The sequence below is a fragment of the Camelus bactrianus genome, chromosome 6 (genome assembly GCF_048773025.1).
Source record: "Camelus bactrianus isolate YW-2024 breed Bactrian camel chromosome 6, ASM4877302v1, whole genome shotgun sequence".
NCBI lineage: Eukaryota > Metazoa > Chordata > Mammalia > Artiodactyla > Camelidae > Camelus > Camelus bactrianus.
Window position 1 is genome coordinate 32,794,839 of NC_133544.1, and position 27,361 is coordinate 32,822,199.

A 27,361-nucleotide genomic window follows, 5' to 3' on the forward strand; every position below is an offset into this window, starting at 1 on the left:
TATAAAGAAATCACACACACACACACACATATAAACATGTAAAGCAATTTTTCCACACATCAACTTGGCTGTAACGGGAGTGTAATTTTCCAAGTAGGAAAGTAAAAGGTCAGACTGGTCGAGAGGTTAGGTATCTCCCCCAAGTGATTCAGGGACGATAAACACTGTCCTAGACAGGTTTCAAGTTACTTGGGATCTTTTTGGAATATGGATATAGGTTGGATGAACTCAATGCCCTTGGCCTCTCTCCTTGATTCTTTCCACTGAGAAACAGAATGCTGACACCATAGAACCTGAAAGGATCCTGGTGGACACTGAGAAGTGTCCTACTTGGGAGAAATTATGCTTCCTCATGGGTTTATGGTTCACATTTGACACAGGTTTCTGGACTTGATAAAAGTAAACTCTATGTGTCAAATGAGAGAGTAACTTGAGATCCTCTTATCTGTTACTGAAGTCTAGATTTAAACCAAAACACACAGAGATGATAAAAAAACTTTGAAAATCAGGGATAGAGAGGAAACTTCTTAACCTAATAAAGGCATCTACTAACACATCACCACCAAAAATCACATTTCATGGTGAAATGTTAGAATCATTCTCTTCAAAATCTGGAATGACACATAAGAGCCAGTTATCAATGCTTCTACAACACTGCTCTGAAGATACTGCCAGTGTAGACAGAACAGAATGGAAGTATAAGAATTAAAAGGAAGAAACTTTTTTAGTCATTATTCACCAGTGGTGATTGTGTTCATAAACCCCCCCAACAAGAGAATAGATATATAAAGTATCGAAATTAACAAAAGAATTAAGGAAGACAGTTGAGTATCATATTGATGCACAAAAAAATCAGTCATGTTTCTAGGCACCAGTGATAAACAGAAAATATAATTAGAAAAAGATAATATTTTCAGTAACTTAAAAAGTAACCTACCAAGAAATAAATCTAACAAAAGATGTACAATACCATATAAATAAAGTTATAAAACACTGAACACAACCAAAAGGAGAAATATGCCATATTCAGAAATAGGAGTACTCAATGTCCAAAAGATGTTAAATTTTCCATAAATTATTCTATACATTCAATACAATTCTATTAAAACTCTTATCAGGATTTCTTGTAGTTTGACAAACTGCTTCTAAAAGTTGTGTAAGATCAAAGAACCAAGGACATCCACATTCATGTGGGAGAATGACGTATGGGTACATGTCCCAGCTAAGATGAAGATTGGTTGTAATATAGCACAGTACTCGGGGTAATTCGGTATGAACGCTGAGGTAAGTAAACCAATGGAATAGGGTGGAGAACCAAGAAATAAATCATAAACAGAAACAGGCTCACAGATTCAGGACACAAACTGGTAGTTGCCAGAAGGGAGGAGGTTGGGGGACTGGGGAAATAGGTGAAGGGAATTAAGATGTAAAAGCTTCTAGTTATAAAATAAGTCACAAGGATATAAAGTACAGCACGGGAAATACAGTCAATAATATTGCAATAACTTTGATGACAGATTATTACTAGATTTATCATGGTGATCACTTCATAATACATGTAATCACCATGTTGTACACTTGAAACTAATATAAGATTGTATGTCAGCTATACCTCAATAAAAAATTCTATTTTTAATTTAAAAAAAGAAACAAATCATGCATATTTGGAAACTTGATATTGGACACTGGACTAATCAGTAAATGGGCACCAGGATTGTGGTTGTGCATATGAATAAAACAAAAATTGGCTCTTTACCTCAAAACATATACGAAAATCAGTTCTTCACTGAATAAACATGGAAATGCAAAAACCAAAATAGGAAAACTTTCAAAAGGAAACGTAGAAGTATATCTTTATGACTGTAGTATTAAGTAATGGTACTGCTTTTATAAAGTTTAAAAAAACCGAAAGTAAACTTCTACATTTCATTGAGATCTACATACCCATGGGGTAAAACTATAAAGAATTTCACAAGAATGATCAAACACCAAATTCAGGGGTGTGGATACCTCTGGGGAGGGGAAGTACACTGGAGGTCATACAGGGCATTTGCACTGTATTTATAATGTTTGGTTTTTCAGCTAGGTGATGCTTTCGTGGCACTTTGTCATATTATTTGTTATGTTAGAATTTTTTTTTGCATGTTAGAAATTTTTACAGTGAAGAAGAAAGGTTCAGGAAGGAGGACACTAATTTCCAGCACAGCCTGAAGTATGAGACTATTCAATTCTTCCTAATTTCTCAATTTGATCCCTGAAGTCACTAAAGGAAGAAAGTAAAAAATTTTAAACTATATTCCATTAGGCTGTTGATGTCTTTCAAACATCAGACCTACAGATAGAGGGAGTTTCTGGGAATTTTACTGGTCCAAACTCCTATCTGTAAGTTTGCCTTGTCATCTGCAAAGCCCTAAAATATCCAGGAATTTTTGTTAATTGTGGTATCAATTAGGCAGAATATAGTTTGGAAAGTATTATAAAAATGTATATTTGAGCAAAACCTCCAATGTATTGACTTTTTTTTTTTAAGAAATATTTATTTTTTAATGACGGTACTGGGAATTGAACCCATGACTTCATGCACGCTAAGTACATGCTCTACCACTGAGCTATACCCTCCCCTGCAATCTACTGACTTCTAAAAGTGAATTCTTCAGTCATACTTTACTGTCATTTTAAAGACAAGGCCATTTGACAAGGGAACAGCGTTCAATGTAATCTCAGATGCCAACATTTATATTAGAGAGGAGAAACAGGAGGAGGATCTGAAGGAGAAAACCCCCAAATCCTAAGAAGAATTTCTGCAAACTCTTTCTCATCTTCACACACGGACCTTAAAAAGCATTGATTCTAACTGCTTCAGAGAGTAGGATATTGTATTAGAGAGAAGGTAGGAAAAATGTTTTCCAATTGGACATGAAAGCTTAGTTTCACACAGGCACTGAAAGGCAAACAAACACTTCAACATCGCAGAAAACGGCCGAGTGATTATTTTGAACACGACTTCAGATGTTCAGTACCTTCACGAGCTCTTTTTCTTTATGGAGGTCCTCATGAAGTTCTGGAAGAGGGTCTTTACTTTGTGCCTTTAAAGCCTGCAGCCTGTTTTTCAACTCCTTGATTTTCTTTTCACACTGGTCCCAGGTCTATTTGAAAACAGTATTAAAATTGATAAGTATTTGGCTGTTTAAGAATGAATTGCAGGAAGAAAAAAAAAGAATGAATTGAAGGAACTGGATAATTAATTTAATCCATGTAATAGTTCTATTAAATGTGTTTTTGTAAACCATGCAGAAACCCAGCTCCTTGTCTTGAGCAGACTGTGGTCGAAAAGAGCAGATGCGGCACCTGTATGGTTTGATGCCTCTCTGCAACTTCATGTGTGGCTCTTCCCAACCATCGGTTGCCTTTTGCTTCGAAATATTTCTTCCTCCCTCTCATTTCTTCTGATCGAGGTAACTTATTTCTACTTTAATCTGGGGGAAAGTTCACATTTAAAAGGCTACTAGAAGGATTCATTTTGAGCATTTACACTTTTGGGCATACGCTCTAATAGCACTGAAGAGCAAAAGCACTCAACCACTTTTCTTGTCTCCTTTTCTAATGTCATCCAACTGCTCTCTCTCTTCCCTCTTCTAGAAATAGCTTGGCTTCAGTGACCCTTTCATAGTTAGGTGTCACTCTCCATTTCTCACCACTGCCCTGACTGCCACTTTCTGCTTGAAGCACTTTGTGGTTTAAAAAAGCATTTCAACCTCATCATCTCACTGTAATTATAATAAGTTTAGGAGATAGACAGCACAAGTGTTATCATCACATTGAAAATGGGAAAACTGAGGCTCAGAGAAAACCGACTGGTCCATGGACATGTAGTCAGAGATCGCAGCAAGGTCCTACTGTACAGCACAGGGAACTATATTCAATACCTTGTAATAGCCTATAGTGAAAAATAATATGAAAAGGAATATATATATATATATATGTATAACTGACTCACTATGCTGTACACCAGAAATAAACACAACATTGTAAACCGACTATACGTCAATTAAAAAAAGTAGCTGAATCAAGAGTGGAGCTAAGGTTGCAGATTCCCTGGTGATGCCATGCTTTCACAGCAGCTCTCTTTCTTAAACCTTACATTGCTGAGCAAAGAGTTGCCTGTATTTTCAGGTAAAGGGGGTTTATAATTCATTAGGATAAATTTCTATCCTTGAAATTACTAAAATTATTGACGATACTAGAGACAGACAAACATAGACTCAAACAGAATTCTACCCCTCAGTACAACTGACACTTATATGTCATTGGGTTGGCCCAGTCCTATAGTAACACCTCACTTAAGGACAGGCTACCTGTCTAGCAACAGCAACTCTCTGGGACATAACTAAGAAGAAAGTGAAGGGAGAAACAAAACAAAACTATGAGTCCTTCCTTAGCTCTTCCACGAAAACTTTAATTGCATTTACCTCCATGCTTTGCAAACATGGCAGGTGCTCAACATGTGTCTGCTAGTTAATGAATTTCACAGTTTGTACATCAAACAAAATTTAGATAATTCACTCACAGGAGAGATGTTCCACACATATTTATTCTTTATTCAGAAAAACACCTCTGACAAGCTTGGTTATCTGGTCTGGGGACACATACAACAGATCAAACGCTGGGCTATAAGGAGCAGGTATACTCAGAGAAACAAAAGATAAAAATAAATAGCTTAACATTACATAGAAAGAAAGAAAAACCATGACCATGTAAGAACTCAAAAAGCATAGTAGCGTAGGGCCTAGGCTCAGAGCAGCGCAGAGTCCTTGAGAACAACATGGTATATTTTAGCATAATAAGATATCAATGATTTTCCTAATAATCACTCAAAATAAAGCATTCCAGTGCCTAAAGGTATAGTTATAAATTATCTGGGAAATTGACTTATATGGAAAAGTGTATTCTTTGATGACAGCAGAAAGATGACGTATCACTGTGTTTATTTTCATATACTGTGCCCAAAGTCAGGCTACATGTGGAACATTAGCTATGGGTGCTGAACTTCTCTTGAGAATGAATTAGTTTCCTGTTTCATAAAGGCAAATGTAAAATAGCACCTCAAGTACTTAGCTATTAACCTCAAGCTTTCCCAATAAATGTTATATTATTCTTTTGCATTAAGGATCTAACATGATTGGCGGATTAGTAGGACTTACTGTCCCTCGGAAAACCCATAATAGTGGTTCCCTAAAATCATTCTCATCTTCACACAGCAAACAAAAATTCTACATATTGATTTTGAATATCACGAATGGAAAAGTGAATGGTGAGCTTACCTCTGCAATGCTCTGGAACTGTTTAATCATCTCTCCCAGTTGGAGTTTTGTGTCCTTCCAGTTGTCCTGAAGTTGACTGATTCGCTTGTCAATTGACTCTTTAGTTTCCAGGTTAGTTGTGTTCAGTAACTTTCCCCCAGCTTCCAAGGTGAGTGCATAGGTAGTCTGCCATCTCTGGAAATGAATTTCTTTATTCTAAAAAGAAAAAGGAAAAAAGTGATTTGCTTAAGCCTCTGATGTGATCAAAACGTGACTGCATGTGTTTGTGTGTATTTCCTTTGGAGTTTCTCTTAAAAGTTAAACTAGATATGAATTAGACAAATCTTGTTGGAATACATACACACTCATTCACGTCAAAGACTAATATTTTAAATGAGTAGACAGCATACTACAAACTGATGTGCTCTTAGAATAATTTCCAAGGGTTGGTAATAGATAAGATTTTTAATATAATAATTAGAAGAACAAAGAAACTGAAAATATATTTTATAGAATAAAAGCCTACAAGATAAATGAATCTAAGAGTATTAAGAAAATGACTGGTATTAGATCTGTTATTAAGAGCAAATACCCTTAACATTTTGTATAGAGTAGCCTACTCCTAACCCACCATGTAAAATGTGCACGTTGTGCTAAACAATTTAAAAGAAGAGAACAAATAAAAAAAGTAAAATACAAGAACAGACACTTAAGCACAGAAAGAGGTACATCTGTGTTTGCACTAAAGGGACAGCTTTAAAAAATTCCATTTGGATATCACATAGGCTTCTCTTTAAAGGGTATTGAAACTCGGTATTCATAATACAAAAATAAAGTAAAAACTTTATATTTGATTGATATTTCCAAAAGCATTTAATTTCAGGAGAAAAATTAATTTTTTTCTGTTCTAAACATGATTTCCTTTATTTTCAAATTTCTCAAGGGAGAAATAATAAAGGCTTTTTCCAAAGTGGAAGCTAATATATTAAAACAACAACAGAGTATTGATTCACAAAGATATTTCTGAGAATACTTAGGATAACCCAAAAGCAAAGGAGTAAGACAGGTAGTCCTCTCGGGAGCAGACACATATAAGAAAAACTGCAACTCAGTGAATACCCTGCCACTCCACACGTGTCCTTCTAATATGCAGCACTGCTCGACTTAACTCATCAAAAGCCCTGCTCCTCGTCCAGGCTCCTCTGACTTGGTCAACAGCACGCTATTCACCAAAATGCTCAATCCAAAAATCTGGAGTCACCTGGATTTAGATTTTTCTTTACCTGCCATATCCAAACCATCAGCAAGCCCTGTAAACTCTACCTACAAATATATCCTTTTTATCCTCACTGTGACAACTCCTGTCTTATCCATCATAACCACTACCCAAGACCTTGAAACAGCCTAATGAGTTACAGCAGACTGTATTTTTCACAAAACGGCGGCAACAGTATCACTAGCCTCACGTGTTCTTCCAGAACCTTGCCCTTCCCCATCAACTGGTGGTGCCTCTGTCCCCTCCTCTTGAACCCATGTGGGCAGGTGTGATGGTCTTGACTAACAAGAGGATGGTGGAAGTGCACGATGTCCGAGGCTAGGTCTAAAAAGGCAGTACAGCTTCTCCCTGGATCTCTTTCTTGGGACATGCACCATTGAAGCCATGAGCCGCCATACAAGAAGTCTGGTTACTGGAAGCCTCCAGGTGGAGAGACCACTGGGAACAAAGCCCTAAGAGCCTCAGCTGTTCTATTTTCTGGCTGGCTGAGCCTTTCCAGCTTAAGTGCTAGACAGGAAAGTGAGGGAGCCCTCAGCCCCATTCGCCATCTGACTGACACCACCTGAGACTCTAGCAAGAGCCACCTAACAGCCCTGAAAATCCAGAATTGTGAGAGAGAACAAGAATCTTCCTTGTTATGCAGCAATAGGTAAGTAATATGCTGGATTCCTGCTCCTCCTCTGACCCCTCACCCCCATCCCATCCTCCTCCTCAGAGTAGCCAGAGGATCTTTAAAAATATATAAATCGTATCATGCTGCCTCCTCTTCCAATTTCAAAGGCTCCTTTTACACCCAGACTGTCATCAACCTGCCACACCTCCCTGCTGGAAGCTCTTCCCCGACGGCCTCTCAGAGTCCGCTTTCCATCACTGCTGCCTCACTGGCTACAGTCCAGTCATACTAGCCTTCTTTCTGTTCCTCTGCTTTGCTAAGCTTGCTCCCACCGTGGGGGCTCTGGGAAAGCTGTTCCCTGTGTCTGAAGGCTCTGCGCCCAGATCTCTGCACAGCTGGCTCCTTCTCGTCATTCAGATTCCCATTTAAACATCACATCCCCAGTGATTACCCAATCCAAAGTAGCACCCAGCCTCTCCATCATGGGCCCTGTTTTAATGGTCCACATAGGCCATGTTGCAATCTGATATTTGCTTTGTTTATTAGTTTGTTTCATTTCTCCCACCAATCAAATTCGTCTTTTCTTGTTTGTTTACTGACTTATCTGATGCCCTCACAAAAGCAAAGGTCTTCTCCTGATCCACACCCTATGCCTAGCACTTGGAACAGTGACCAGCACAGAGCAGGTTCTCAATATCTGATGCCCAGATAAATGAATGAGGCAAGCACAGGATTTCAGAAGGATGCTGTTTTTGTTTAGCTGTCCCTCTACAGTGAAGAGTGGTTCGATAGCTCAGTGGAACATGCCCTAGGAACGGCCAACCAATTATTCTAGTCCTGTGCTCCTCAGACAATTTTCTGACTGAAAACTTGGTTGCCTAAATGAATTTGCTCTTCATGAGGAAGCAGGAGTCCCATTGTAAATTATCACCCTCCACCTACCCATCTCTACTCCCACGGCCCACGAAGCCTCACTACTTCTGGATGAATGGATAAGATTGGGTTTCTGACCCATTAAGGACAAGGCTGAACAGGGTCCCCATGGCCAGCTGGCCTCCCTACTGCAGAAAACACACTTGAAACACGATCTCACAGAAATCATAAACCTGAGTTGAGTGAACATCTTCCTAATAAAGACCACCCCACGGTTCCCACAGTTGCTGCACACACACTACCTGCAGCTCACGGACCAGACTTCTCGTTTGGTGGAGGCTGTGGTGATCCTGGCACTTCACTGCAGAGAGTAGGTGGCCAGTGTCAGACAGGAAGTGGAGCAAGTCCCTCTCGGAGGTGGTGAAGTACTGCCACTGCCTCACCAGCCCATCGACCTCACTCTTCCTCTGCCGGACGCCCTGGGTGGCACTCTGCCACTGCTCCTTCAGTCTCGCAAACTTCGAAACAAATTCCGGTCTTGGTGAAAAAAGATAGGTGGTTAGAGTATTCTGACATTAACGTATAGAAAAATAAGTATCAATGCGGTAATAGTAATTCAGATTTGCTATTTAGGTGCACAATTTACATAGAAAAAAACTTCTTTAAATCTGAGCACCATTCGACTTAAACATGATGGGGAATGTGGGGCAGGGCAGGGGCAGTGAGTGGGCTGGCGAAAGGTATTTAGCAGAAGATAATTGCACCTGGCCTGGTATTTTGCTAGCATGCATGACAACCAGTCCCTTAAACAAACTGAAGCTGTTTTAACATACATTACGCCAAGTGCTGTATAGAAAACTAAACGTTGGGTCAATGGGAAAGAGATGGCTAGGTAAGTCCCTTATAATATTATCAATTACTTGAGGGCTGTATGTTACGTAAATGCAGCAGTAAAGAACATGCTTTCTGCTACTACTCAACTATTTCTTTCCCAGATAGTATCCTTCACATGATAAATAAGGCCTTTTATTTATTATGGGAAAAGTCATGCTTTGCTGAACTGATCAAATCTAAACTAGTTAATCATCATGAAACTGGCTTGAATCCATTACTTCAGAGCTAGGAAGAAATAGGCTTGATATTTCTTAGTTATGTTTAAAGAAGATTGAGAGGTACATGGGTCATGATGGGAAGGAAAAATAACGCCTATCGAGACATGTGGAGAAGCTACTTAAGAGGCCAGGCCACTTCCAGGCACTGGTGGCGTGTGCACCCGCTGTGCGAGCAGCTGCAGTCACTGTCACCAGGCCGGCCTAAGGGGCTCTGCTCAGCCTGACTGGAGCTGCCCAGAGACCCTAGCCCAATGCATACAGCATGGTGAGAAGCCTCTTCTTTTACAATGGTGACACAGCTACCTGCTAGGCACAGCAGCACTTTAACATTTATTTTTTATTTTGTTTTTTGAGGGGCAAGGTAATTAGGTTTATTTCTTTATTATTATTATTATTTATTTAACAGAGGTACTAGGGATTGAACCCATGACCTAATGCATGCTAAACATGCACTCTACCACTTAGCTATACCCTCCGCCTTTAACATTTGTTTTTTAAATAACAAAACGTCATGAGATTGAAGATAGAGAAGAAAACATACTATAGAAGAATCCTATGGGGTAAAAACTTAATTAACTGTACTTGGCGGATGGGTGTATGCAAGGCATCTGGTCTCCTAAGCCCACCCATCTACCATACAGAAAAGGGCCACTGATGTTTTTATGGCCACAAAGCAAGACTCCATCCTCACACACAGACAGAAGACCGGCCCCACGTGGTCCATCAACAACATGGCTGCAGGGCACTCGTGGTCAAGATTCTTATGGTGGGAGGCCTGCCTGACTGCATTACCTTCCACACGTCCACAACCATCATGAGCCCCAGACAGCTTACCTCTTCTCTATTTCTGCTGTGTCCAGGAGTTGTAAGGACTGGATGACGTAAGAATCAGCAATCGTCTGGTTTATAGAAACTTCGGCTTCTAACATCTGTATATGAATTAAAACATCAAGTACTGGCTAGTAGAATTGTTTTTATGAATCTGAAACCTACATTTCCTAATAAAATCTAAGCTCACAGAGGGTATGAGAATTTTCAGATGATTTGAGCCTAACTGCAGAAAATGCTTAACCATCACAGCAGCACCTATGAATATAATCGTAGAAGCAAACAGGTCTAGTAACAACTGCATCTAAGGCCCATGTACTGGGCATTTACTATTTGCTATGCATTGAGTAAAACATGCATTGTCTCACTTTCTCCTCAACCTCAGGACTTAAGTAGTACTACTGAATTCATTTGAAGAGGAGGAAATGAGGGTATTCAGTAACTTATTCAAAGTCACCCAGGTTTTTGGCTGGATAGATGTCATTTTCACCGGATGATCTTAATGTAACAATACAGACTTAAATCAGTTATGTTAAAAAGTTATGATGAATTAATCATGTACATTTTGGAAATGCAGGATCTGCCTATAACCACCAGGGGTATCTTCAAATGTCTGTCAGCATAAGCATGGGGGCATTCCTCTGTGAAATGATTAATGCTACAATTATGATTATACCAGATGCATCAATATTTTAGAGAACTATTCAGGGAAAATGCAAAGATGAGTTGAAGTTATCTTAACATGCTCCTGGTAAAGTGGTATAATGTTCGCATTCTGTGAAAGCGAAGTTGTGCTGGAAGCTACTCCCTACTGCAGAAAATCTAGGCATTCTGTCATTAACAAAATAGAACAGTAAAACAAAACTTGGAAATTTATGAAACGTGTGAGAATTTTACAGATGATCGATCAACTGACAACTGAATGTGCACAGAGACATACATCTTGTGTTTAGGGATTGATGAGGGACAGGTACTCTCTGTATTTTACTTAAATCCATCTTACCCTAACTTCTGTCCCAGGGTGAGGGGAACAAGGTAGCAGAGAGCATAGGTTGACTTACCTCATATGTTCTCTGCTGTTCCAGGAGAGCAGGAAGGCTGTCAGCAATATTCACCTTGAGCATCTCTTCTATCTTCTCTAAAAGCTGGACCCACTTTTCACAGCAATAAATAAACTTTTCATTCAATCCAATCCCCTGAAGCTCACTACAAAGGTTTAAAAATAAAAGAAACAGAGCCATGTAACAATCACACTCCTGAGCTCAACCATTCCTTTCGCCTTAATTCAAACAATGTTGGAGCGGGGCTGTTCTGACCTGCAGCGTTCCAGTGCTGTCGCCGTGGCCCGAATCCACTGCCGGTTCACATTCTGTAATGTCTTTACAGCCATGTCACTAAGTGGGAGCTTGAGGCTTACTTCATTCAAATGCTCAATATCAGGTGACTGGGCTGTAAGTGCCAGCACGTGATTCTGTTAAAAAGAAATTAAAGTCCAGATTTTGGGATGCCCCTAAGAAACATCTAGATGATGAAAAAGCCTCAGAAATCCTACAGACCATCTTTATCTCAAAGGCAAGGGAAAACTGGAGCCTACATAGGTAAATGACTTGTCAGAATTGGACCTGAACCCAAATCTCTCAATCCTATGGCTTTTCGAGAACAAGCAGCATACGTGGCCAGAACCGAAAATAGCCCAGGAAAGAGAAAGCAATCTCAAATTTTGCTTTTGAGGAAGACGGAAATGAGATTTCTTTTTTAAAGGACCAATTCTGGACTTTCAAGTCCCATTTAGCCTGCCAATAATTTGACCTTCAACAGATCATGCAGTTTATCTACAAAGCAAATGAAAATTTAATCCTTAAGATAACCCTAGGAGAGCATGGTACTCACATATTCATATTCTGGTGAAATCACAGGAAAGCAAATTCACCAAAATTTTATTCTTAAGACAATATTCCAGGAACAGCCTCTAGGTCAACAATCTATTAAGCAAACATCCTTTACAATATCCATGTTGTCACTACAGAACTCTGTTGTAACAGTCTATGTCAGGGTCAGGAAACTTTTTCTATCAAGGGTTAGGTAACAAATATTTCAGCCTCTTATGGGCCATATGATCTCTGTTGCAAATATTCAACTCTACCCTTGTAACATGAAAACTCCCACAGACAGTACGTAAATGGAAGGACATGACTGTGTACCAATAACACTTTATTTACAAAACCAGGTGGGGTGGGGGCTGCATTGGGACCATGTGTCATATTTGTGCTGACTCTTGATCTAGGTTATGAACATTGGTCCTTAGGAGTTTGCAAGATTCAGAATTCTTTAACTCTTCCATTCATTTATGTTAACTATACTAAGCTTACTAAGGTAATAAAGAAGGAAAAAATATACCATTAATTTAATAGGATATATTACTTTTGATCTTCAACTTCAAATAGAAAAATTCAATTAATCACAACAGCCAACTCCTAGATTATTCTGGTTCATTGAAGCTAATTAGTAAGGACATCAAGATTTTTAAGTCTCCTACAATTACTGAGAAATATTACTTAAATAGATCTCTATGTTGGCATACTTTTCTAGACCTTAGGGAAAATAGGACAAGACTGAATGGCATATCCATGACTGTGCTCAAGAGTTAGGATGCACATAGATTCTACAACGTGACAGTAATTCACTTATTTTTTAATCCTGTGGTGAGCCTGAGCCCTTAGGAATGACAAATATTGGCAATACCAGGAATAAGTCAGGATTTCCTTCTTTTTCTTGCTGGTAGAGGTGATCCAAATTCTCTTCTTCATGCACAATGAGACCTTTTAAAGATTCCAACTGGTCCCCAAAATCCTTGAACTGTGATAGAACAAACTGGAACAAGAGGAGTTTTCATTAGAAACAATTTTCACATGCATCTATGACAGAATCAAGCACAGCCCTGGGAGCTAATAAAAGTTCAAGTTGTTTTCAACCCTCAGCAGCTCATGGTCTTAAATATTCAGAAGACTCCTGACATTCACTCTGTGCTTTTGTGGGGACGAACAGATCATCTGCTTGACGGGAGCTTGTAGAGGAGGGTTACTGAGTATTCTGCTCTCTCAGTCCTGCTAGTTAAATAGTTTGTTCCTGCTGGTACTGAGATGTGAAATTGGAGCTCTATGGTCTTCTGTTAAGCTTTTTGAGAGTTCATGCACTAAAGGCTTTTCAAAAAGTGAATGAAATATACACCAAAAGGCCATGCTCTAAGCAGCTACTCTATGACTCAATTACCCCAGCTGGGGATTCAAATAACTGTGAGATGTGAACAGTGTGAAAAAAAAAGTGTATGAAATATATCACTTTAACATGTTCAATAAAGAAGAAATGTTTGGTTAAGATCTGCCCACTGTCCATGTGATTGAAGGATCACATGATTGAAGAATCATGTCAAACGGTAGGCATGTCTAGGGCATCTTTATTCTGCTGTTTCCCTACGGTGCCATCCACAAAGCCCTAATAACTATCACTTCACAGGATATAAGGACTTGGGAGTGTGCAAACGTCCAAGACTACAACTGGAATGGAAAAATAAGATGAACCTCAAATTCATTTGTTTTTAGAAGTAGCATCTTTTCCAAGTAGGAAGTCCTCTGGAGGGAGTGCAGTTGACCAGAGACGAGCACATGGGGGTTGGACTCTGTGGATTGTGGGAGTCGATCTAGGAGAGTTGAATTTTGGAGAAAGGCTTCTTTTGTCTTCTGCACATCATGCTGCAGCTCCTGGAGAAGAAAAAGTGATCGCAAAACATTTCCTCCTCCTTTCCCAACACAAATTAAGCTACCCAAGCTACTCCATCAAAACCTAGGAGAATTTCTGCCCTGAAATTGTGGGCATGGCTTTTTGTTACTATCGAAAGACCTAAAAAAGCTAAGCCTTCTCTATATGATGCACTTGGTGCTGTTCTGAAATCTGTCAGTTCAGAGCTAAAAGCGACCACGGAGAAATAGAGTTGGGGCTTCTAGTTTGTAGAAACTGGAGATGACTTGGGTAGCATCCTATGTTATATATTTCTAGTTACTGAACACTTGAGGGATCTGCTATAATGCATTTTAAGAATCAACCCAACCCTGTCCTCTGCCTGAGGACAGGAATGATGGGCTTACATACCTAGATTGGTTTGTAGAGAGTGTAGAATCTCATTAACCAAGCCAATTTTAGGGCTACCCTGCATTTGTGTGAAATTTGTTTTCTTTAAACAACAGATTAGTTAGAAGTCAGTCAGAAATATGAATCATATGTGTCGGATTTTTGTCTCTAATTTAATTGGTTAACACTTGTTTATTTGACCTATGGTATCAGAAGATACAAAATGTATCTGGTCATCCAGTTTAAAACTAGATAGTATTCACTTTCTGGGTATTTATTAATATAATAGGATAAAACCACATAGGAAAGTATAGAACTCTTAAATGTAGTCTTAAAGTCATTATATCCACAGAAAAGCCTTATTAACATGGTGGTCAGTCTATGACTACTTCTAAATCAAGAGATTCAACAACTATAATTCTTAGATGATCACACTCATTTGAGATACTTCTTTTATTAAAGACTTTGTATGAGGCTTTTGCTTTAGAGATTTACCTGCTAGAGTGAAAGGGGAGATTTGGAAGGAGGTGGGGTCAGATGCGTCTGACCCAGCTACCTGCTGCCTGGCCCTCACCTCTAAGCCGCTACCTGACTCTCCCAACCCTGTACATCCCTGCCTTGTCTGTGTCCTACATGGTCTGCTCATGCACCTGTTCTGACCTATTTCTCCCTCCCTGTGGTCTGTCTAGTCTCTGGGTCATAACCCTGTCTGTCAGGCTGTCTTGGCCTTGGTTTTCCCAACGGGCTTAACATCTACCTTTATGTCCCGCAGGGCCGGGGGCAGGATCTCTGCCAGGTTGTTTCCAGACGTGTTGATGTTGGCGAGCTGTTGGTACTTTGCTTCCTGCTGCTCCAGTCTTGCTGCAGCTTCAGCGTGAGCACTGTTACATGCCTTCCAGAGCTGCAGCAGACTCTGGGCCCTCTGCAACTGTTCTGCAATGTCTTGGTTTACCTGGGTCCACCTGTCAGGGCAACATGAACAGGATCCCCATCCATCCTTTCCTTTGCAGCAAAAGCACAATGCACACACTCTTCCCATAAGTCACTAGCAGATGGATTCAGAAGACACTGTTTAATGTCCTTTTAAAATCAATGGCATCATCATTATATAATCAGAATTCCAAATTAGGATATTTCATTGACTTTACAATTCTCAACAAAAACTAAAAAATTTGTGATTGGCAAGAAGTATCTATTGTATTAGGATAGGAATGTCTCAGGCAAAGGTGGAGAAAATACCGAACTATATGCCTGATGAAACTTTCTCCACTTGGGAGGGACTCTTATTTTATAGAAGGGGGTTTTTAAATAGGCCTTGTTTAAAATGTGTTTATGTCAAATTTGTTTTCCAGTTACAAAAGCAACATGTTCCTTACATAAAAGTAGAAGTAAAAAACAACATAGTTCCCTGCTTCTCAGCAAAGGGTATTTATTTTCTATTGTTTTCTAATGTTTTAATGTTCTTTAGAAATATGCTATGTTGTAGGACTAATTTCTTTGTGGATTGAGAGAAGAAAATGGAAATGGCTGATATTAACTGGTATCTGATAATATTTTATTTCTTCTTTAGAGAAGTGTTAATTCCTGTGTCTTCGCTGTCTACTTAGGCTAATTTGCATCAGAAAGGTACTTACTCGGTCTTAAGTCACTCATTGTGATCTTAGTCACATGAGCAGAGAAACTTGTTCCCAGGTGGACCCTTCAAAGGATGCTAGCACACAGTCAGTGAGAGAAGGCAGCAGCCGAGTCCTCAGGCCCCAGATTTATACAGCTGGTCTCTGTAAGGGGCCAGACTGAAAAAAATCACCTCGGAGTCTGTGACCTTAACTAGTGCTCTTGATGAAATTTAGGTAGAGACTGCGTTTTTAAAGTAGATACCGCCAAATTATAAACAATGGCAAATATTAAAAATTTATTTGCATCCATGAAATTAGCTAATTTTGTGGGGTTGGCCCATTCACTGGTTGTATGAATTTTTTTTTGGATTCTCATTTACACGCAGTCAAACTGATACAAAAACTAAAAATTGCAATAATAAGAAAAATAAGAAGAACGTGTTTTCTGTAATACATTTTTCATTCTTTTAAAATTGAAAAGTAAAAAAAAAAGTAGAAATAAAAAAATTATTTTTATTCCATACTACAGATTGTAATATCTTGCCTTTCTTTCTCATTTAACTTAAAAAGATTTTCCCACATTATTAATAAAAAGTAAGTAAGCCTAACTCTAAATGGCTATACATAATGGTCTATATGTAGTCTGTTTTTTGTTTCAGTACTAAATTTCAGTTTAGTCTGGATACTGGAGTAATTTTTAATTTTTGCTTTCAAATACAACGTTCAGATACAACTTTGTTCAAAGGCTTTTTCTGTATTTGAAGATATTGGTCTTAAACTAGATTTTTTAGAGAATTATTGGGCCAAAGAATATAGATACGTAAATATTTTTAATGTTACGAGTATATGTTCAAACTGCTTTCTGAAAGCATTATAATATCTACATTCTCATCTGAAGCACATGAGAATAACTGTTTCACAATATCCTCAAATCCTTCTAAACGGGCAAAAAAGGTGAAAAATGATGGCACAACTGCTTTACTTTAATGTATTTCACAAATCTCAGAACCATCTGTTTTTAAACAAGATTCTCCTTAATTATATAAACAACATATGCTTACAACCCCCACAAAAAACGTATGTTTAAACCTATCTATCCCTAACTATACTGAGATTATCTACCCATCTACCTACCTACCCGGCTATAACAAGGAAGTAAAAAACCACCTGACATCCCATTAATCTAGAGACAACCACTATTAGCATTTTGGTACTATCTTCTTCAGTCTTTTCCAGCATGCCTTCTGATACACTCTTGTGCCAACAATTCAATGTGCGTGTGCAGTGGTGACGACTGAATCTCTTTAACAGCAACCTGCACCACCATATGCTTCGAAGGTGACTCCCAATACTGTACATGGAGTCACACATGAATCTATGTTCCTCTCCCTGCACTTGCTTCCAATAAGGACTGGATCCAGAGTTGAGGACACCAATGCAGGGTATATAAATTTGGTGTCCCTTGTTCAACCCTTGTTCAGAGTTGGTTTATAGGAGAGGCTAAATCTGCATGAGGTGGAGGTCACTGAGGGCAGCTTAATCTCTTCATCACTGTCTGGAGCAAATAAGCTTTAAGACAACTTTCACATCCCATTCAGCAAAATAAAAGTCTCACAATTAACTAGAGTCACATTCCTTAGAAGGCGCTTTCTACCATAAGCATCAAAGAATTCCTCCCAACCTCAGAAATCATCTCCAATATCCCCTGTCTTCCAGCTGATAATGTTTCTAGTAAGACAGACTGCCCATCAGGCCACCCCTTAGTCTGTTTCTGCCAGTGATGCTGGTGTCCCGGAGGACTACAGAGGGCATTTAGCCCATGCCCAGTGAAAGTGGCCCCACTGGGGTTGTAATTAGGACATTTCTAGACTGATTAGACCAAACACTTGTTCAAGGCAAGTAATAGCCTTCACAACATCAACTCTTACATGAACTAGATCCTTCAAAGCAGGGGAGACCAGAATAGTATGAAACCAATAATCTCAGATGATCAAGAAGACTTTACAAAGCCTACGTCAACTTATTTGCCATGTGTCATTAAGTTAAAAATAGTTGACCTACTATTCAAATTGCATCTTAAAGAGTACCTTGTGTGAGTATTTTGGCATTTCTCTTGAATTATTTCAGCAACTGTGGGGCAGTAATCTTTGAGTTTGCCAATAACCTCCTGGAGCTTCTTCCAACTCCCTTCACTGCTCTCAGCTTCGTCTTGAAGAGACTACGAGGACAGAGAGGAATGTTAGTTTCAGAAGGGCCTGGGCCCATTCGAAGAAGGCAGCAGCTTGTCAACACTTGCTGCTATATCACAATAATATTAACACTCAAACCTTAACAGGACAGGGATAAATCATTAGAAATGTGAAGAAGATAACAACTGAAAAGGCATTCTTTCATTTGAGGCTAGAACTTAAAAATAGCATACTTAAAAAAAAAAACACCCAAACCAAAACCTTTAAATTGTGATATAATATGGACATGACAGATGAAGAAAAATTCACTGTAGACTTTTTACAAAGTTTCACTCATTTGGCTTGTGTGGTTCATTCTGGCATTTCAAGTTACAACTTTGACAATGCTGTTCAAAATACTGTTTTGTGCTTCTCTGTGGAAAGCGTAACAGCAGTTGTGTCTCTTTCTGCGCCTTCTTCCATTGGAGAGCTTCTGCCAATAACGTACTGTGCCAAGATCTGGTTAACTTACCTGAAGATTCTGCACCTGACATCTTAAGGCCTCTAATGATAAAACCACAGGCTTGCTGTGTTCCATGCAGTACCCTAATCGGATTGTCATCATATTCACTTCATCACAGAGTTTATCATAAATCTTCCACTCCTGTAAGACAGACTGCATGGAGGTCTTGAGCTCACCGACCTACACAAGAAGTGGAAACACATTTAGGAAATCATCGACAAGGGGCTCTCTCACCATTCTTCTTCCCTTCTCAGGATTCTACCATTGTACCCAATTTAGACATTTCAATTCGAGGGTACTGGGAGGGAGCTTTGGTGATTCACTGAAGGTCAGGAGGTAGGTCAACAAACAAGAAGCATCAAATAAGACTAAGTTTTAGAATAGGCGAATGGAAAAGAGCCCCGAGAACAGAAGGATCAGCACAGAGAGAGTTCAGCCCATGGAGGGACAGACCAGGGAAAGAACGCTGGGTGAGGAGTCAGAATCTCTGACTGTATGTTTCCGTGACATCTGATTAGCTGTCTGACCTTGGGCCAGATATTTAATCCTTAAGTCTGTTTCTTCATCCACAAAACGGATATAATAAAGGAAAACAAAGAAAATACCGTCTGTGAAAAAGCTTCGAAAACTGTAAAGTATTATAAATGTGTTGCCTAGCACTTACGTCTGCTTACTTTTAGGGAGCCAGAATCACACTTGGCCAAAATGGTGGGCAAGTGCAAAGCAGCAGGAAATAGCCTTGGTGGCCGTATCTTACCCTTTAGTATGTTTTGATAATCATGAAAGGATTAAAGCTGAAGCATGTAAACGATCTCTGATACAATCAGACTACATAAGTACATACATCTTTATATATTACATAAAGAACACTTACATCTCAGCAATAATAAGACAAATAGCTAAACTAAAAAATGGACAAAGGATTGAACAGACATCTCTCTAAGGAAAATACAAAAATAGCCAATAAGCAGATGAAAAGACACTCAACATCCACAGTCGTTAGAGAAACATAAATCAAAACCACGAGATATCACTTCACATCCACTAGGATGGCTACAGTCAAAGTTGGGTAATAACTAGTGTTGGCGAGACTACGGAAAAATTGGAACCCTTGTACCTTGTTGATGGAAATGTAAAGTGGAGCAGCCTCTGTAGTAGAGTTTGGCAGTCCCCCAAAAGGTTAAATACTGTATAGGGTTATCATATGACCCACATGTTCTACTCTCAGGTATATACCCATGAGAACTGAGAGCGTATGTTCACAAAAGGAAACCTATACACAAACGTTCTCAGCAGCGCAGGAGGGCTTCCACGTCTCCATATCCTTGTCAACACTTGGCATGGTCTGTCTTATTGTAGCTATCCTCCTGCAGCCTGAGAGCATTTTGGGGGTCAGATCATTTATTTTCTTGTGTATCTTTGCACCCTTGGCAGTGAGCATAGTGCCGCCCAAAAGATATGTTAACAAATGACTCACACGAGACATGTTAAGCTCATCCCTACTCTCCTGCCTGAGTTCTAGGGGAAGAATGAGGCTGAGGGCTGCCTGTGGATTTCATTCATACAGGTCATTCCCAATTCTCTCTTGGGACAAATGGTTCAAAGTAGATTTTAGTAGATAACAAATAATCCACAAGAAGGCCTCTGGAAAATATGGACACACCTATTAAGAGGTTAGTATTTACAGTTTCTCCCTCCATATGCAGGGAGACATCAGGGTTGCAGTGTCTGAAGATGCCTGTCCTTTCTCTTTCAGTGCTCTCCCCACTGATGGGGTAAATGCAGACTCTGACACGCCTTTCAGACAATTACCAGACGTCTTCTACACTCTTCTTCCAAGCTTTCTCCTCACCCACATGCTGTTTTTCCTCCACCTCTGGAGTTTCCCCTATGCTGACCATGTTTCTAGCTGAATAGAAGCTACACGAGATAGGACCACCCCCTCTCTGAAGCATCAACCTGGGTGGGAGGAATCTGAGCTGCTTCTTCATAGCTGCTCCAAAATATCTGGCCAGGAAACAATGCCAGATGCTCTGTCGGATTTGGGGGAGGTGGAGACATTTTTGTCTGTGTGAGTATACCAGACAAAACAAAGATAACCGAGTAGGTTTCTAGCTTGCCAATGACGTGGGAATTTGGTGGTTTTGCCTCTAATTATCCAGTGCGAAAATTCCCATGGGATTTGAAATGCTTTTCTCTACTTCACTTAAGTATTTTTCTCAGTAACTTTTTAGTTTTTGGTATGGAGTGAGTGCCCATTATTAAACAACAAATAAGACAAAAGGACATGTGAAGAGAAATAGTACACTTGGAATGAATTCTGGTACCTGGTGGATAACACTGGTTTTCTTTTGAAATAACTCATCAATTCTGGATGCTGTATCTTCCAACAGTGGCATTGTCCCACTCTCCAAAGTCAAATAACTCTCTCTCAACTCATCCAGTGCTTTGGATTTAATTGCAAGTTGATTTTCTATATCCTGGAAGGACAAGAGGAAAAGGTTTTTACATGCTCAGTATTACAAAACAATGAATAACGGGTAAGAGACAGGAGTCCCCACTTTTCAAGTAAAAGTGCTGTTAGAGTATATAATTAAATAACATTACACGAAGACATTTTACTATCACACTCTAAATTCAATTTTTACAACGAAATTTTGTAGTATAAATATATAGTATTACCATATGAATTTTTACAGTAATTTCGATTGATTACATGACTCTAGATTTAGAAGAATTTGGTAACAAGTCCTTATCATCATGGTATGGCAGAAAGAGTCCAGGAGATACAGTCCCCGTTACGGGTCTGCCCTGTACTGGCAGCTGGATCAAGCATTCAGCCATCAAACCCCCAAGTCTGCATTTTCTCATCAGGAAGATAGTGATGACATCCCACGCCTGAATAACTTAGAACTCAAGGGAATCCACAGTGGCCTGCTGTGGGTGGTGGAGCTCTGAGCTGTGGAATGGAGGCTTCCAGTCAGGAGGTATGTTGAATCAAGGTGGCTGTAAGAACTCTAAAATGGAGATGGCCAGTGGGTAGTTAGAAACAGGATATGACCATTTGAAAAGATCTTTTATGTTGGTGTTCCTGATCACATATTATGTCTAGTGTTACTCTGTAACCTTCCAGGTAGAACTGGGGTCTGAGCGGACTCTCCACCCCCAACGGTGAGGAGGGCCATACCTTCAGGTAGTCAGTATAGACGCAGCATCACCTGCGCCATCTGCAGCTATGGGGGCAGCGGAACTGTTCTCATTGGCGAGTGACATAATCAGGGCAGTGTGGAGGGAGGAGTAATCCACACTTGTGTGAAGGTGCCTCAAACACTAAGTGACCTGGCAAATGACAACTGAACAAAATAGGGCACGGCCAACATGCTCTAGCCCAAATGTGATTAAGATAGTGGTTCCCAGGGGAAAGTGGTCCTTTTAAAAGACATTACACAGTAGATAAAAAAAATTTTCTTCTGAAGAAATAGAATGAAATACTAAAAATCATGGAGACTTCAGATTAATTTTGTAAATATTGGATAAATTAATAAAAAAACATAAAAATTGGAAAACATCTAAATCAAAGTATTTGGAACATTTCTTTCTCTGGAGTAGCATTCAAATCTCTTAAGAACAACAATAATCATGAAAATACCTTCTTCTATTTATCATAAAAATAGCATTTTGCAGTAATGTAAAACTCATGGACACATCTATTTACTATAAGAAAGTAAATACATATCTTGTAGTAACCAGTAATGAAAAAGAATATGGAAACAAATATATGTATGTACACGTATGACTGAAACATTATGCTGCACATCAGAAATTGACACATTGTAACTGACTACACCTCAATAAATTTTTTTTAAAAAAGTAAACACATGGGGGTTTAGAGGAGAACCTTCAGAAAAGATAGCACCTTGCCCTACTCCTTGGGGCAGGAGTTGTGACCAATAGCCTAATCAAGCCACCTGGACAGGTGCTCACCTGACAATCCAAGAGCATCTTTTGCACTGAGATCACACTTTCAGGTTTTTGTAAACTGTTCAGTCTCTCCTTTTGTGCCTCCATCCAGTTGTTCAAAATCTGTATTTTGTTTTCATTCTCAGTGATACTTTCCAAAAGTTGTTCTAAATGTTGAATCTACCAGTTATGAATAAGAAAAGAAAATAAAATTTTCTAATTTTAAAACACATGCTTTAATACATAAACATCATGACTTGTTATTTTTAATGGGATAATTTTGTTCCTTCTCAGATTTCTAATATTTTACTTAATATTTCCCAATAACTTTTGGAATAAAGATTCATAAATCAGGAAATAAGAATTAAAATCTCCTTTTTTAAAAAAATCTAATATTTGAAATGAAAGCTAACCTGCTAAGAAAGCTGGCTACTTTGGAGTCCCATAATATTTATATAAAACAAAATCATGTTGCTAACATTCAATATTTTTTATTGCATCATCTATTGATATAGGGAAAGCTTAAGAAAATTTTCTTTCCCCAGACTCTCTTCATTAGACTCACTTAAAAATTAAGTCAATATAAAAAAATCATACATAATTCATCAATTTAATAAAATATTTTTAATGTCTGTGATTCTTCTCATTACTAATGCTCACAATGTTTATTAGGTTACAATCACAGTATATGTAAAGTTTTATAGTTTTATATTCCCTTTCACATAGGCACTTGTTGTGTCATAACATATGATTCATATTAACTTAAAAGGCTGCCCAATAATTCATCAAATGGACACCATATAATTTGATTAATTATTCCCCTGGAGTTGGGAATTCAGTCAGTCTACATTTTTCACCAGTATAAATAATGTTGAATTGAACACTTTGTGCACATATTTTTTCCTTTTTGAAGGACTATCTACTTAAGATAAATGTGTAAGAAGTGGACTGCTGGGTTAAGAGATAAGATGATGATTATGGTTCTTGAAATTCTCTGAATGCTTTTCAAAAGGACATGTAAGCCATTACCTGCAATGTATGAATGTGAGAGCTCTGGGCTTTTATCTCTATATTGCTAAATTTTTCTACTTTAATAAGTATATAATGTTATTAATGTTTATTTCAAATGTCTAATAATTGATGCTGTAATCTTTCCATGTTTATTTGCTAATTATTATTTTCTCTTGTGGATTATCTGCTCACGCTCTTTGTCCATTCATGTACTTGAATCTTAATTGTATAAATCCATTTGCGTGCATTCTCTACACAATAAAAGAAATCAACCAATCATCACTGTTATATGTAAATATTAAATATTTCCCTAAGAATAAGTTTCCTTAATCTTTTCAGTTATGGAATGAAAACCTACCAAAAGGTCACACACATTTTCCTTCCTTTATATAATCTTTCTGAAGCTGAAATAGCTTTGCTGCTTCTGAACATCTACTTTCACAGAAAAAAATCAAAATCTCTGACCACTTAGGTGCCTCACGTAATACTCAACATCTTAAAAGAAAATTTCTCCTTAGTACTTGCCTAACTCAATTTCCCACTAAGAAATTGCAAAGAAATATAAAAACTCTTTGCTACTCTTATATGGGCCAATAGAGACTGCTGAAACGTAGGACTTAAAAAGGGCTAGAAATGAGTTGATTATTAGGCTTAACTATAAATTGACTATATGAATGTATTTTAAAATTTTTCAGAAAGTGGTGTTTTGCAAAGGCCAAACCATACATCAGACTGTGACTCATGAGCACACCTTTCTATTCAGCTTCCCGTGGACCCGGTGCCACTGACGGTTCATCTCTCCCAGGTGCTCTGCAAACTCTGTTCTCTCATAGCGCTTGCTTTCTACATCACAGGTGCTTAACTGAAGTAATGACTGGTTGACAAAATCAACTATCCATTGTTTGTAGTCCATTTCCATTCTAAATTCCTAAAACAAAAACCAAAATTCAACAACCAAAGCCTAAACTGAGGAGAGATGAATTGGACCTTCCCTCTGTGCACTCTAGGGGGCGCCAAGCTCCCACCCACTAATCAAGGGGCACCTGTCTGGAGTTACATTCTACCCTCCCCTAACTCCTCCAGGTGTCTGCTTTATTGGAATGGAGAGACTTTTTAGGAATTCCACATTCCTGGGAACAGAGGGACTCACTCCTTTCAAATAGACTGAAAAGTCAAAGGTGGTACCACGTATGGTAGTTGCATCATAGAAACCAAATCAGGACCCAGGGAGTGACAAAGGGTTCCTGTGAGAGGCCTCCCAAGAGCTATGTTGGAATTCAGAGCCATCCCGTGGGCTCATGGAAACGGCAGGATGGGAAGCCTGAAGTTATGACTCTCCCAGAAAACCCAGGACACCTTTAAGGAACTCTGACAGTTCATCCAGCTTCTCTGTTCCTCGGAGGACCATCTAGCCCTCCCAGTTTGAATAACTTTAAGTTCTACAGCAATCCTAAACTCTCCCAGGGTCAAGCATGCTTCTGTCGAGCCCAATACTTTTTGGATTTACCCTGGCAAGTTCCAGCACCAACTCTGGAAACATCCAGGGGGAAAACTAAGTGGTATGCGCTAGGTTACTAGATCTTGAGAGAATACATATGTGTGGACCTTCTATAGACTCTACCATTCACTGAAGTTAGGACGGGACAGGACATAGAGACAAAATCCTTGCTAACATCATGCTTTATGATTAAGCCATTCATCTTCTGCCTACCAGAGGCTAGATCCATCAGCCTGTAAGGTCTCTGAAAGCAATGATTGGGGTCTTCATTCATCTGTGTTCCTAGGGGCAAACCTTGCCCAGCACACAAAAGTGTTTGTGTGTGGCTTATTAAATGTTAGTTGAATCTACTTGAAATCAAATATCATGGAGAAGGCCACATTCCTCTCTATTTGTAGAAGGATATCAACTTTTCCTTATGCATTCTCTCATTCAAAGAACGTTTATTTAACACCCACTGGATGCCAGGTGTTGGGCTAGGTGTGCTATTTCAAGGGGGTGAAAGAGGGCCCCTGCTCTCAAGAAACTAAGTCAAGGTGGGGAGACAAGCAAGTAACCAAATAATTATAATACTCGGTGACAGGAACTATTGATAGTGCCATGAAGACATCTAATCCTGGAAAGTAAACTGATCTGTCCGGGAGAGTCGGGGAGCTGACTCCTGAAGGATGACTAAAAGGATGTCTACAGCTAAAAGTGGGACACTGCAATTTCAGGCTGAAGGAACAGCACGTACAAAAGCATGAGGGGGAGAGCACTGAAAGGGGTCGAGGGACTGCAAAGGCTTTGGTTCAGGCAGAGTCCCGGGTTTATGTGGGGAAATGAGGCTGGAGAGGCAGAGAGAGGCCAGGGCCAGTTAAAAAGCTCAGATCCTGTCCTGTGGTGGCAGGAGCTACCAAAGGAATGTGGGCAGAATAAGAACAAGTATACCAGCTTATCAATCCACCATCCTACAGTAATTTTTCTAAATTATATCCTCCATGTGTCTCTTCAGTATTTCCCTTCTGACTGACTTGCCTTCTTATTTAATGAAAGGGCTTCTGGCTCTTTTGTATAATTACCTTGTACTTCTGAAGAAGATTTTTAACTTGAGTTGCAGAACTCAGTGAATGCTCGGAACCTTCATCTGCAGTTTGATGTTCCACATTGTTCATCCAGTTAATCATTTCTGTGATTGCTTTACGAGACGGCAATTTCTCCATCTGAAGCTGCAAAAACAGAATGATTTCCATTTAATTACCTGCAGTTAACAAAATGAATCAGGGCATCACTAAAGATGATATCTGGTTTGATAAAAGGTCTTGCTACATAATTATGCAGGTTACTCACAAAAACAAACCCAGCATTCAAGCTTAGAAAAAGTGACCCCAAAACAATGACAATGACCTTCACATAAACTAACACAGTGGTGCAGATAAACTGGGAAATAAAGTAATTAAGCCTGATTTCTCTTAAGAAAGATCCCATTGGAGGAGAGTCCAGTAATTAAGACCTACATTCAGTGGTGCCAGAGAAAAATAGGTGGTGTCAATGAAAATTATTGAGTCAGAGAAATAATTTTAGAAGAGTTGCAAGCTAACAAGTGAATGCTAATTCGAATGCTGGGTCTTTAAATACTCACCTGGTGAAGTTTTTCTTGAATGTCTGGAAGTTGAGTGATGAGCACTGTCCACTTTTGTTCAAACTGTGCTAAAGAAGCTCTCAGTGCAGCTGTATCAGCTTCTTTCAGGTGGAGAAGCTGGTTCCCAGTACTTAGAACTGCAGTCTTCAAGGAGGACTTTTCATCAAGTTCCTTTGAAAACTCCTAAAAGGAAACAGTTTTAAAATTTAGAAACTTTTCAAAGTTAAATATGGCATGGAGTAACAAAGGGTCAGAATACTCAATTCAATTCAAATAGTAAATATTTATATGTGTATTTGTGTACATGTATACATGCTCATATTTGTGCACAAACACACACACATTTTTCCTATGAAGTGTCAGGCACTGTTCCAGGCATTGGATATATGAGGGGGAATAAAAGAGATGGAATTCCTGCCCCCTGAATGGCTTATCATCTGGTAGATCAATATTTTTAAAAATAGACAAGTCATCATTTCAACTTTATAAAAAGAAACTATAGAACAAAACACAAAGTTCATATTAAATGAACTAAATGCAACAAAATTTTAACTAAAATATTTGAAATCTTCACTGTGTACTTATAGGTTGTTTAGGTATATTTTAAAATATTTTACATTTTAATATCAAAGTGAGAAATCATAGCTACAAAATATGAGAGAAGAGAAAAGTGGAGAGAAAAGAAGCACTAGGGGAAAAGACAAAAAGGTTTCAAAAGTATAATTTATATTACAAAAGTTAACACTTTCTTTTCTTCAAAAAAAATCAGTATAATAGAACAATAGCATTTCAGTAGAAAATCAATTTTGTACATAACATTTTAAAATCATGTATTTA

General features: G+C 38.8%; 1 protein-coding gene across 13 annotated transcripts in view; it reads right to left on the reverse strand.

The window, feature by feature from the left end:
- Positions 1-27,361, reverse strand: part of SYNE2 (spectrin repeat containing nuclear envelope protein 2) — a 288,295-nt gene that overhangs the window by 40,816 nt on the left and 220,118 nt on the right. For all 13 annotated transcript variants that reach the window (XM_074365411.1, XM_074365410.1, XM_074365419.1 and 10 more), the window contains 16 exons: positions 26,525-26,707; positions 25,965-26,111; positions 24,157-24,333; positions 22,419-22,574; positions 20,762-20,914; positions 18,444-18,614; positions 17,831-17,961; positions 14,885-15,089; positions 13,581-13,760; positions 12,745-12,873; positions 11,319-11,473; positions 11,064-11,208; positions 10,009-10,103; positions 8,365-8,599; positions 5,322-5,516; positions 3,021-3,146 (listed from right to left, as the gene is read on the reverse strand). In XM_074365411.1, the coding sequence (XP_074221512.1) occupies positions 3,021-3,146; positions 5,322-5,516; positions 8,365-8,599; positions 10,009-10,103; positions 11,064-11,208; positions 11,319-11,473; positions 12,745-12,873; positions 13,581-13,760; positions 14,885-15,089; positions 17,831-17,961; positions 18,444-18,614; positions 20,762-20,914; positions 22,419-22,574; positions 24,157-24,333; positions 25,965-26,111; positions 26,525-26,707 (2,583 nt within the window). The remainder of the gene's footprint in view (positions 1-3,020; positions 3,147-5,321; positions 5,517-8,364; positions 8,600-10,008; positions 10,104-11,063; positions 11,209-11,318; positions 11,474-12,744; positions 12,874-13,580; positions 13,761-14,884; positions 15,090-17,830; positions 17,962-18,443; positions 18,615-20,761; positions 20,915-22,418; positions 22,575-24,156; positions 24,334-25,964; positions 26,112-26,524; positions 26,708-27,361) is intronic.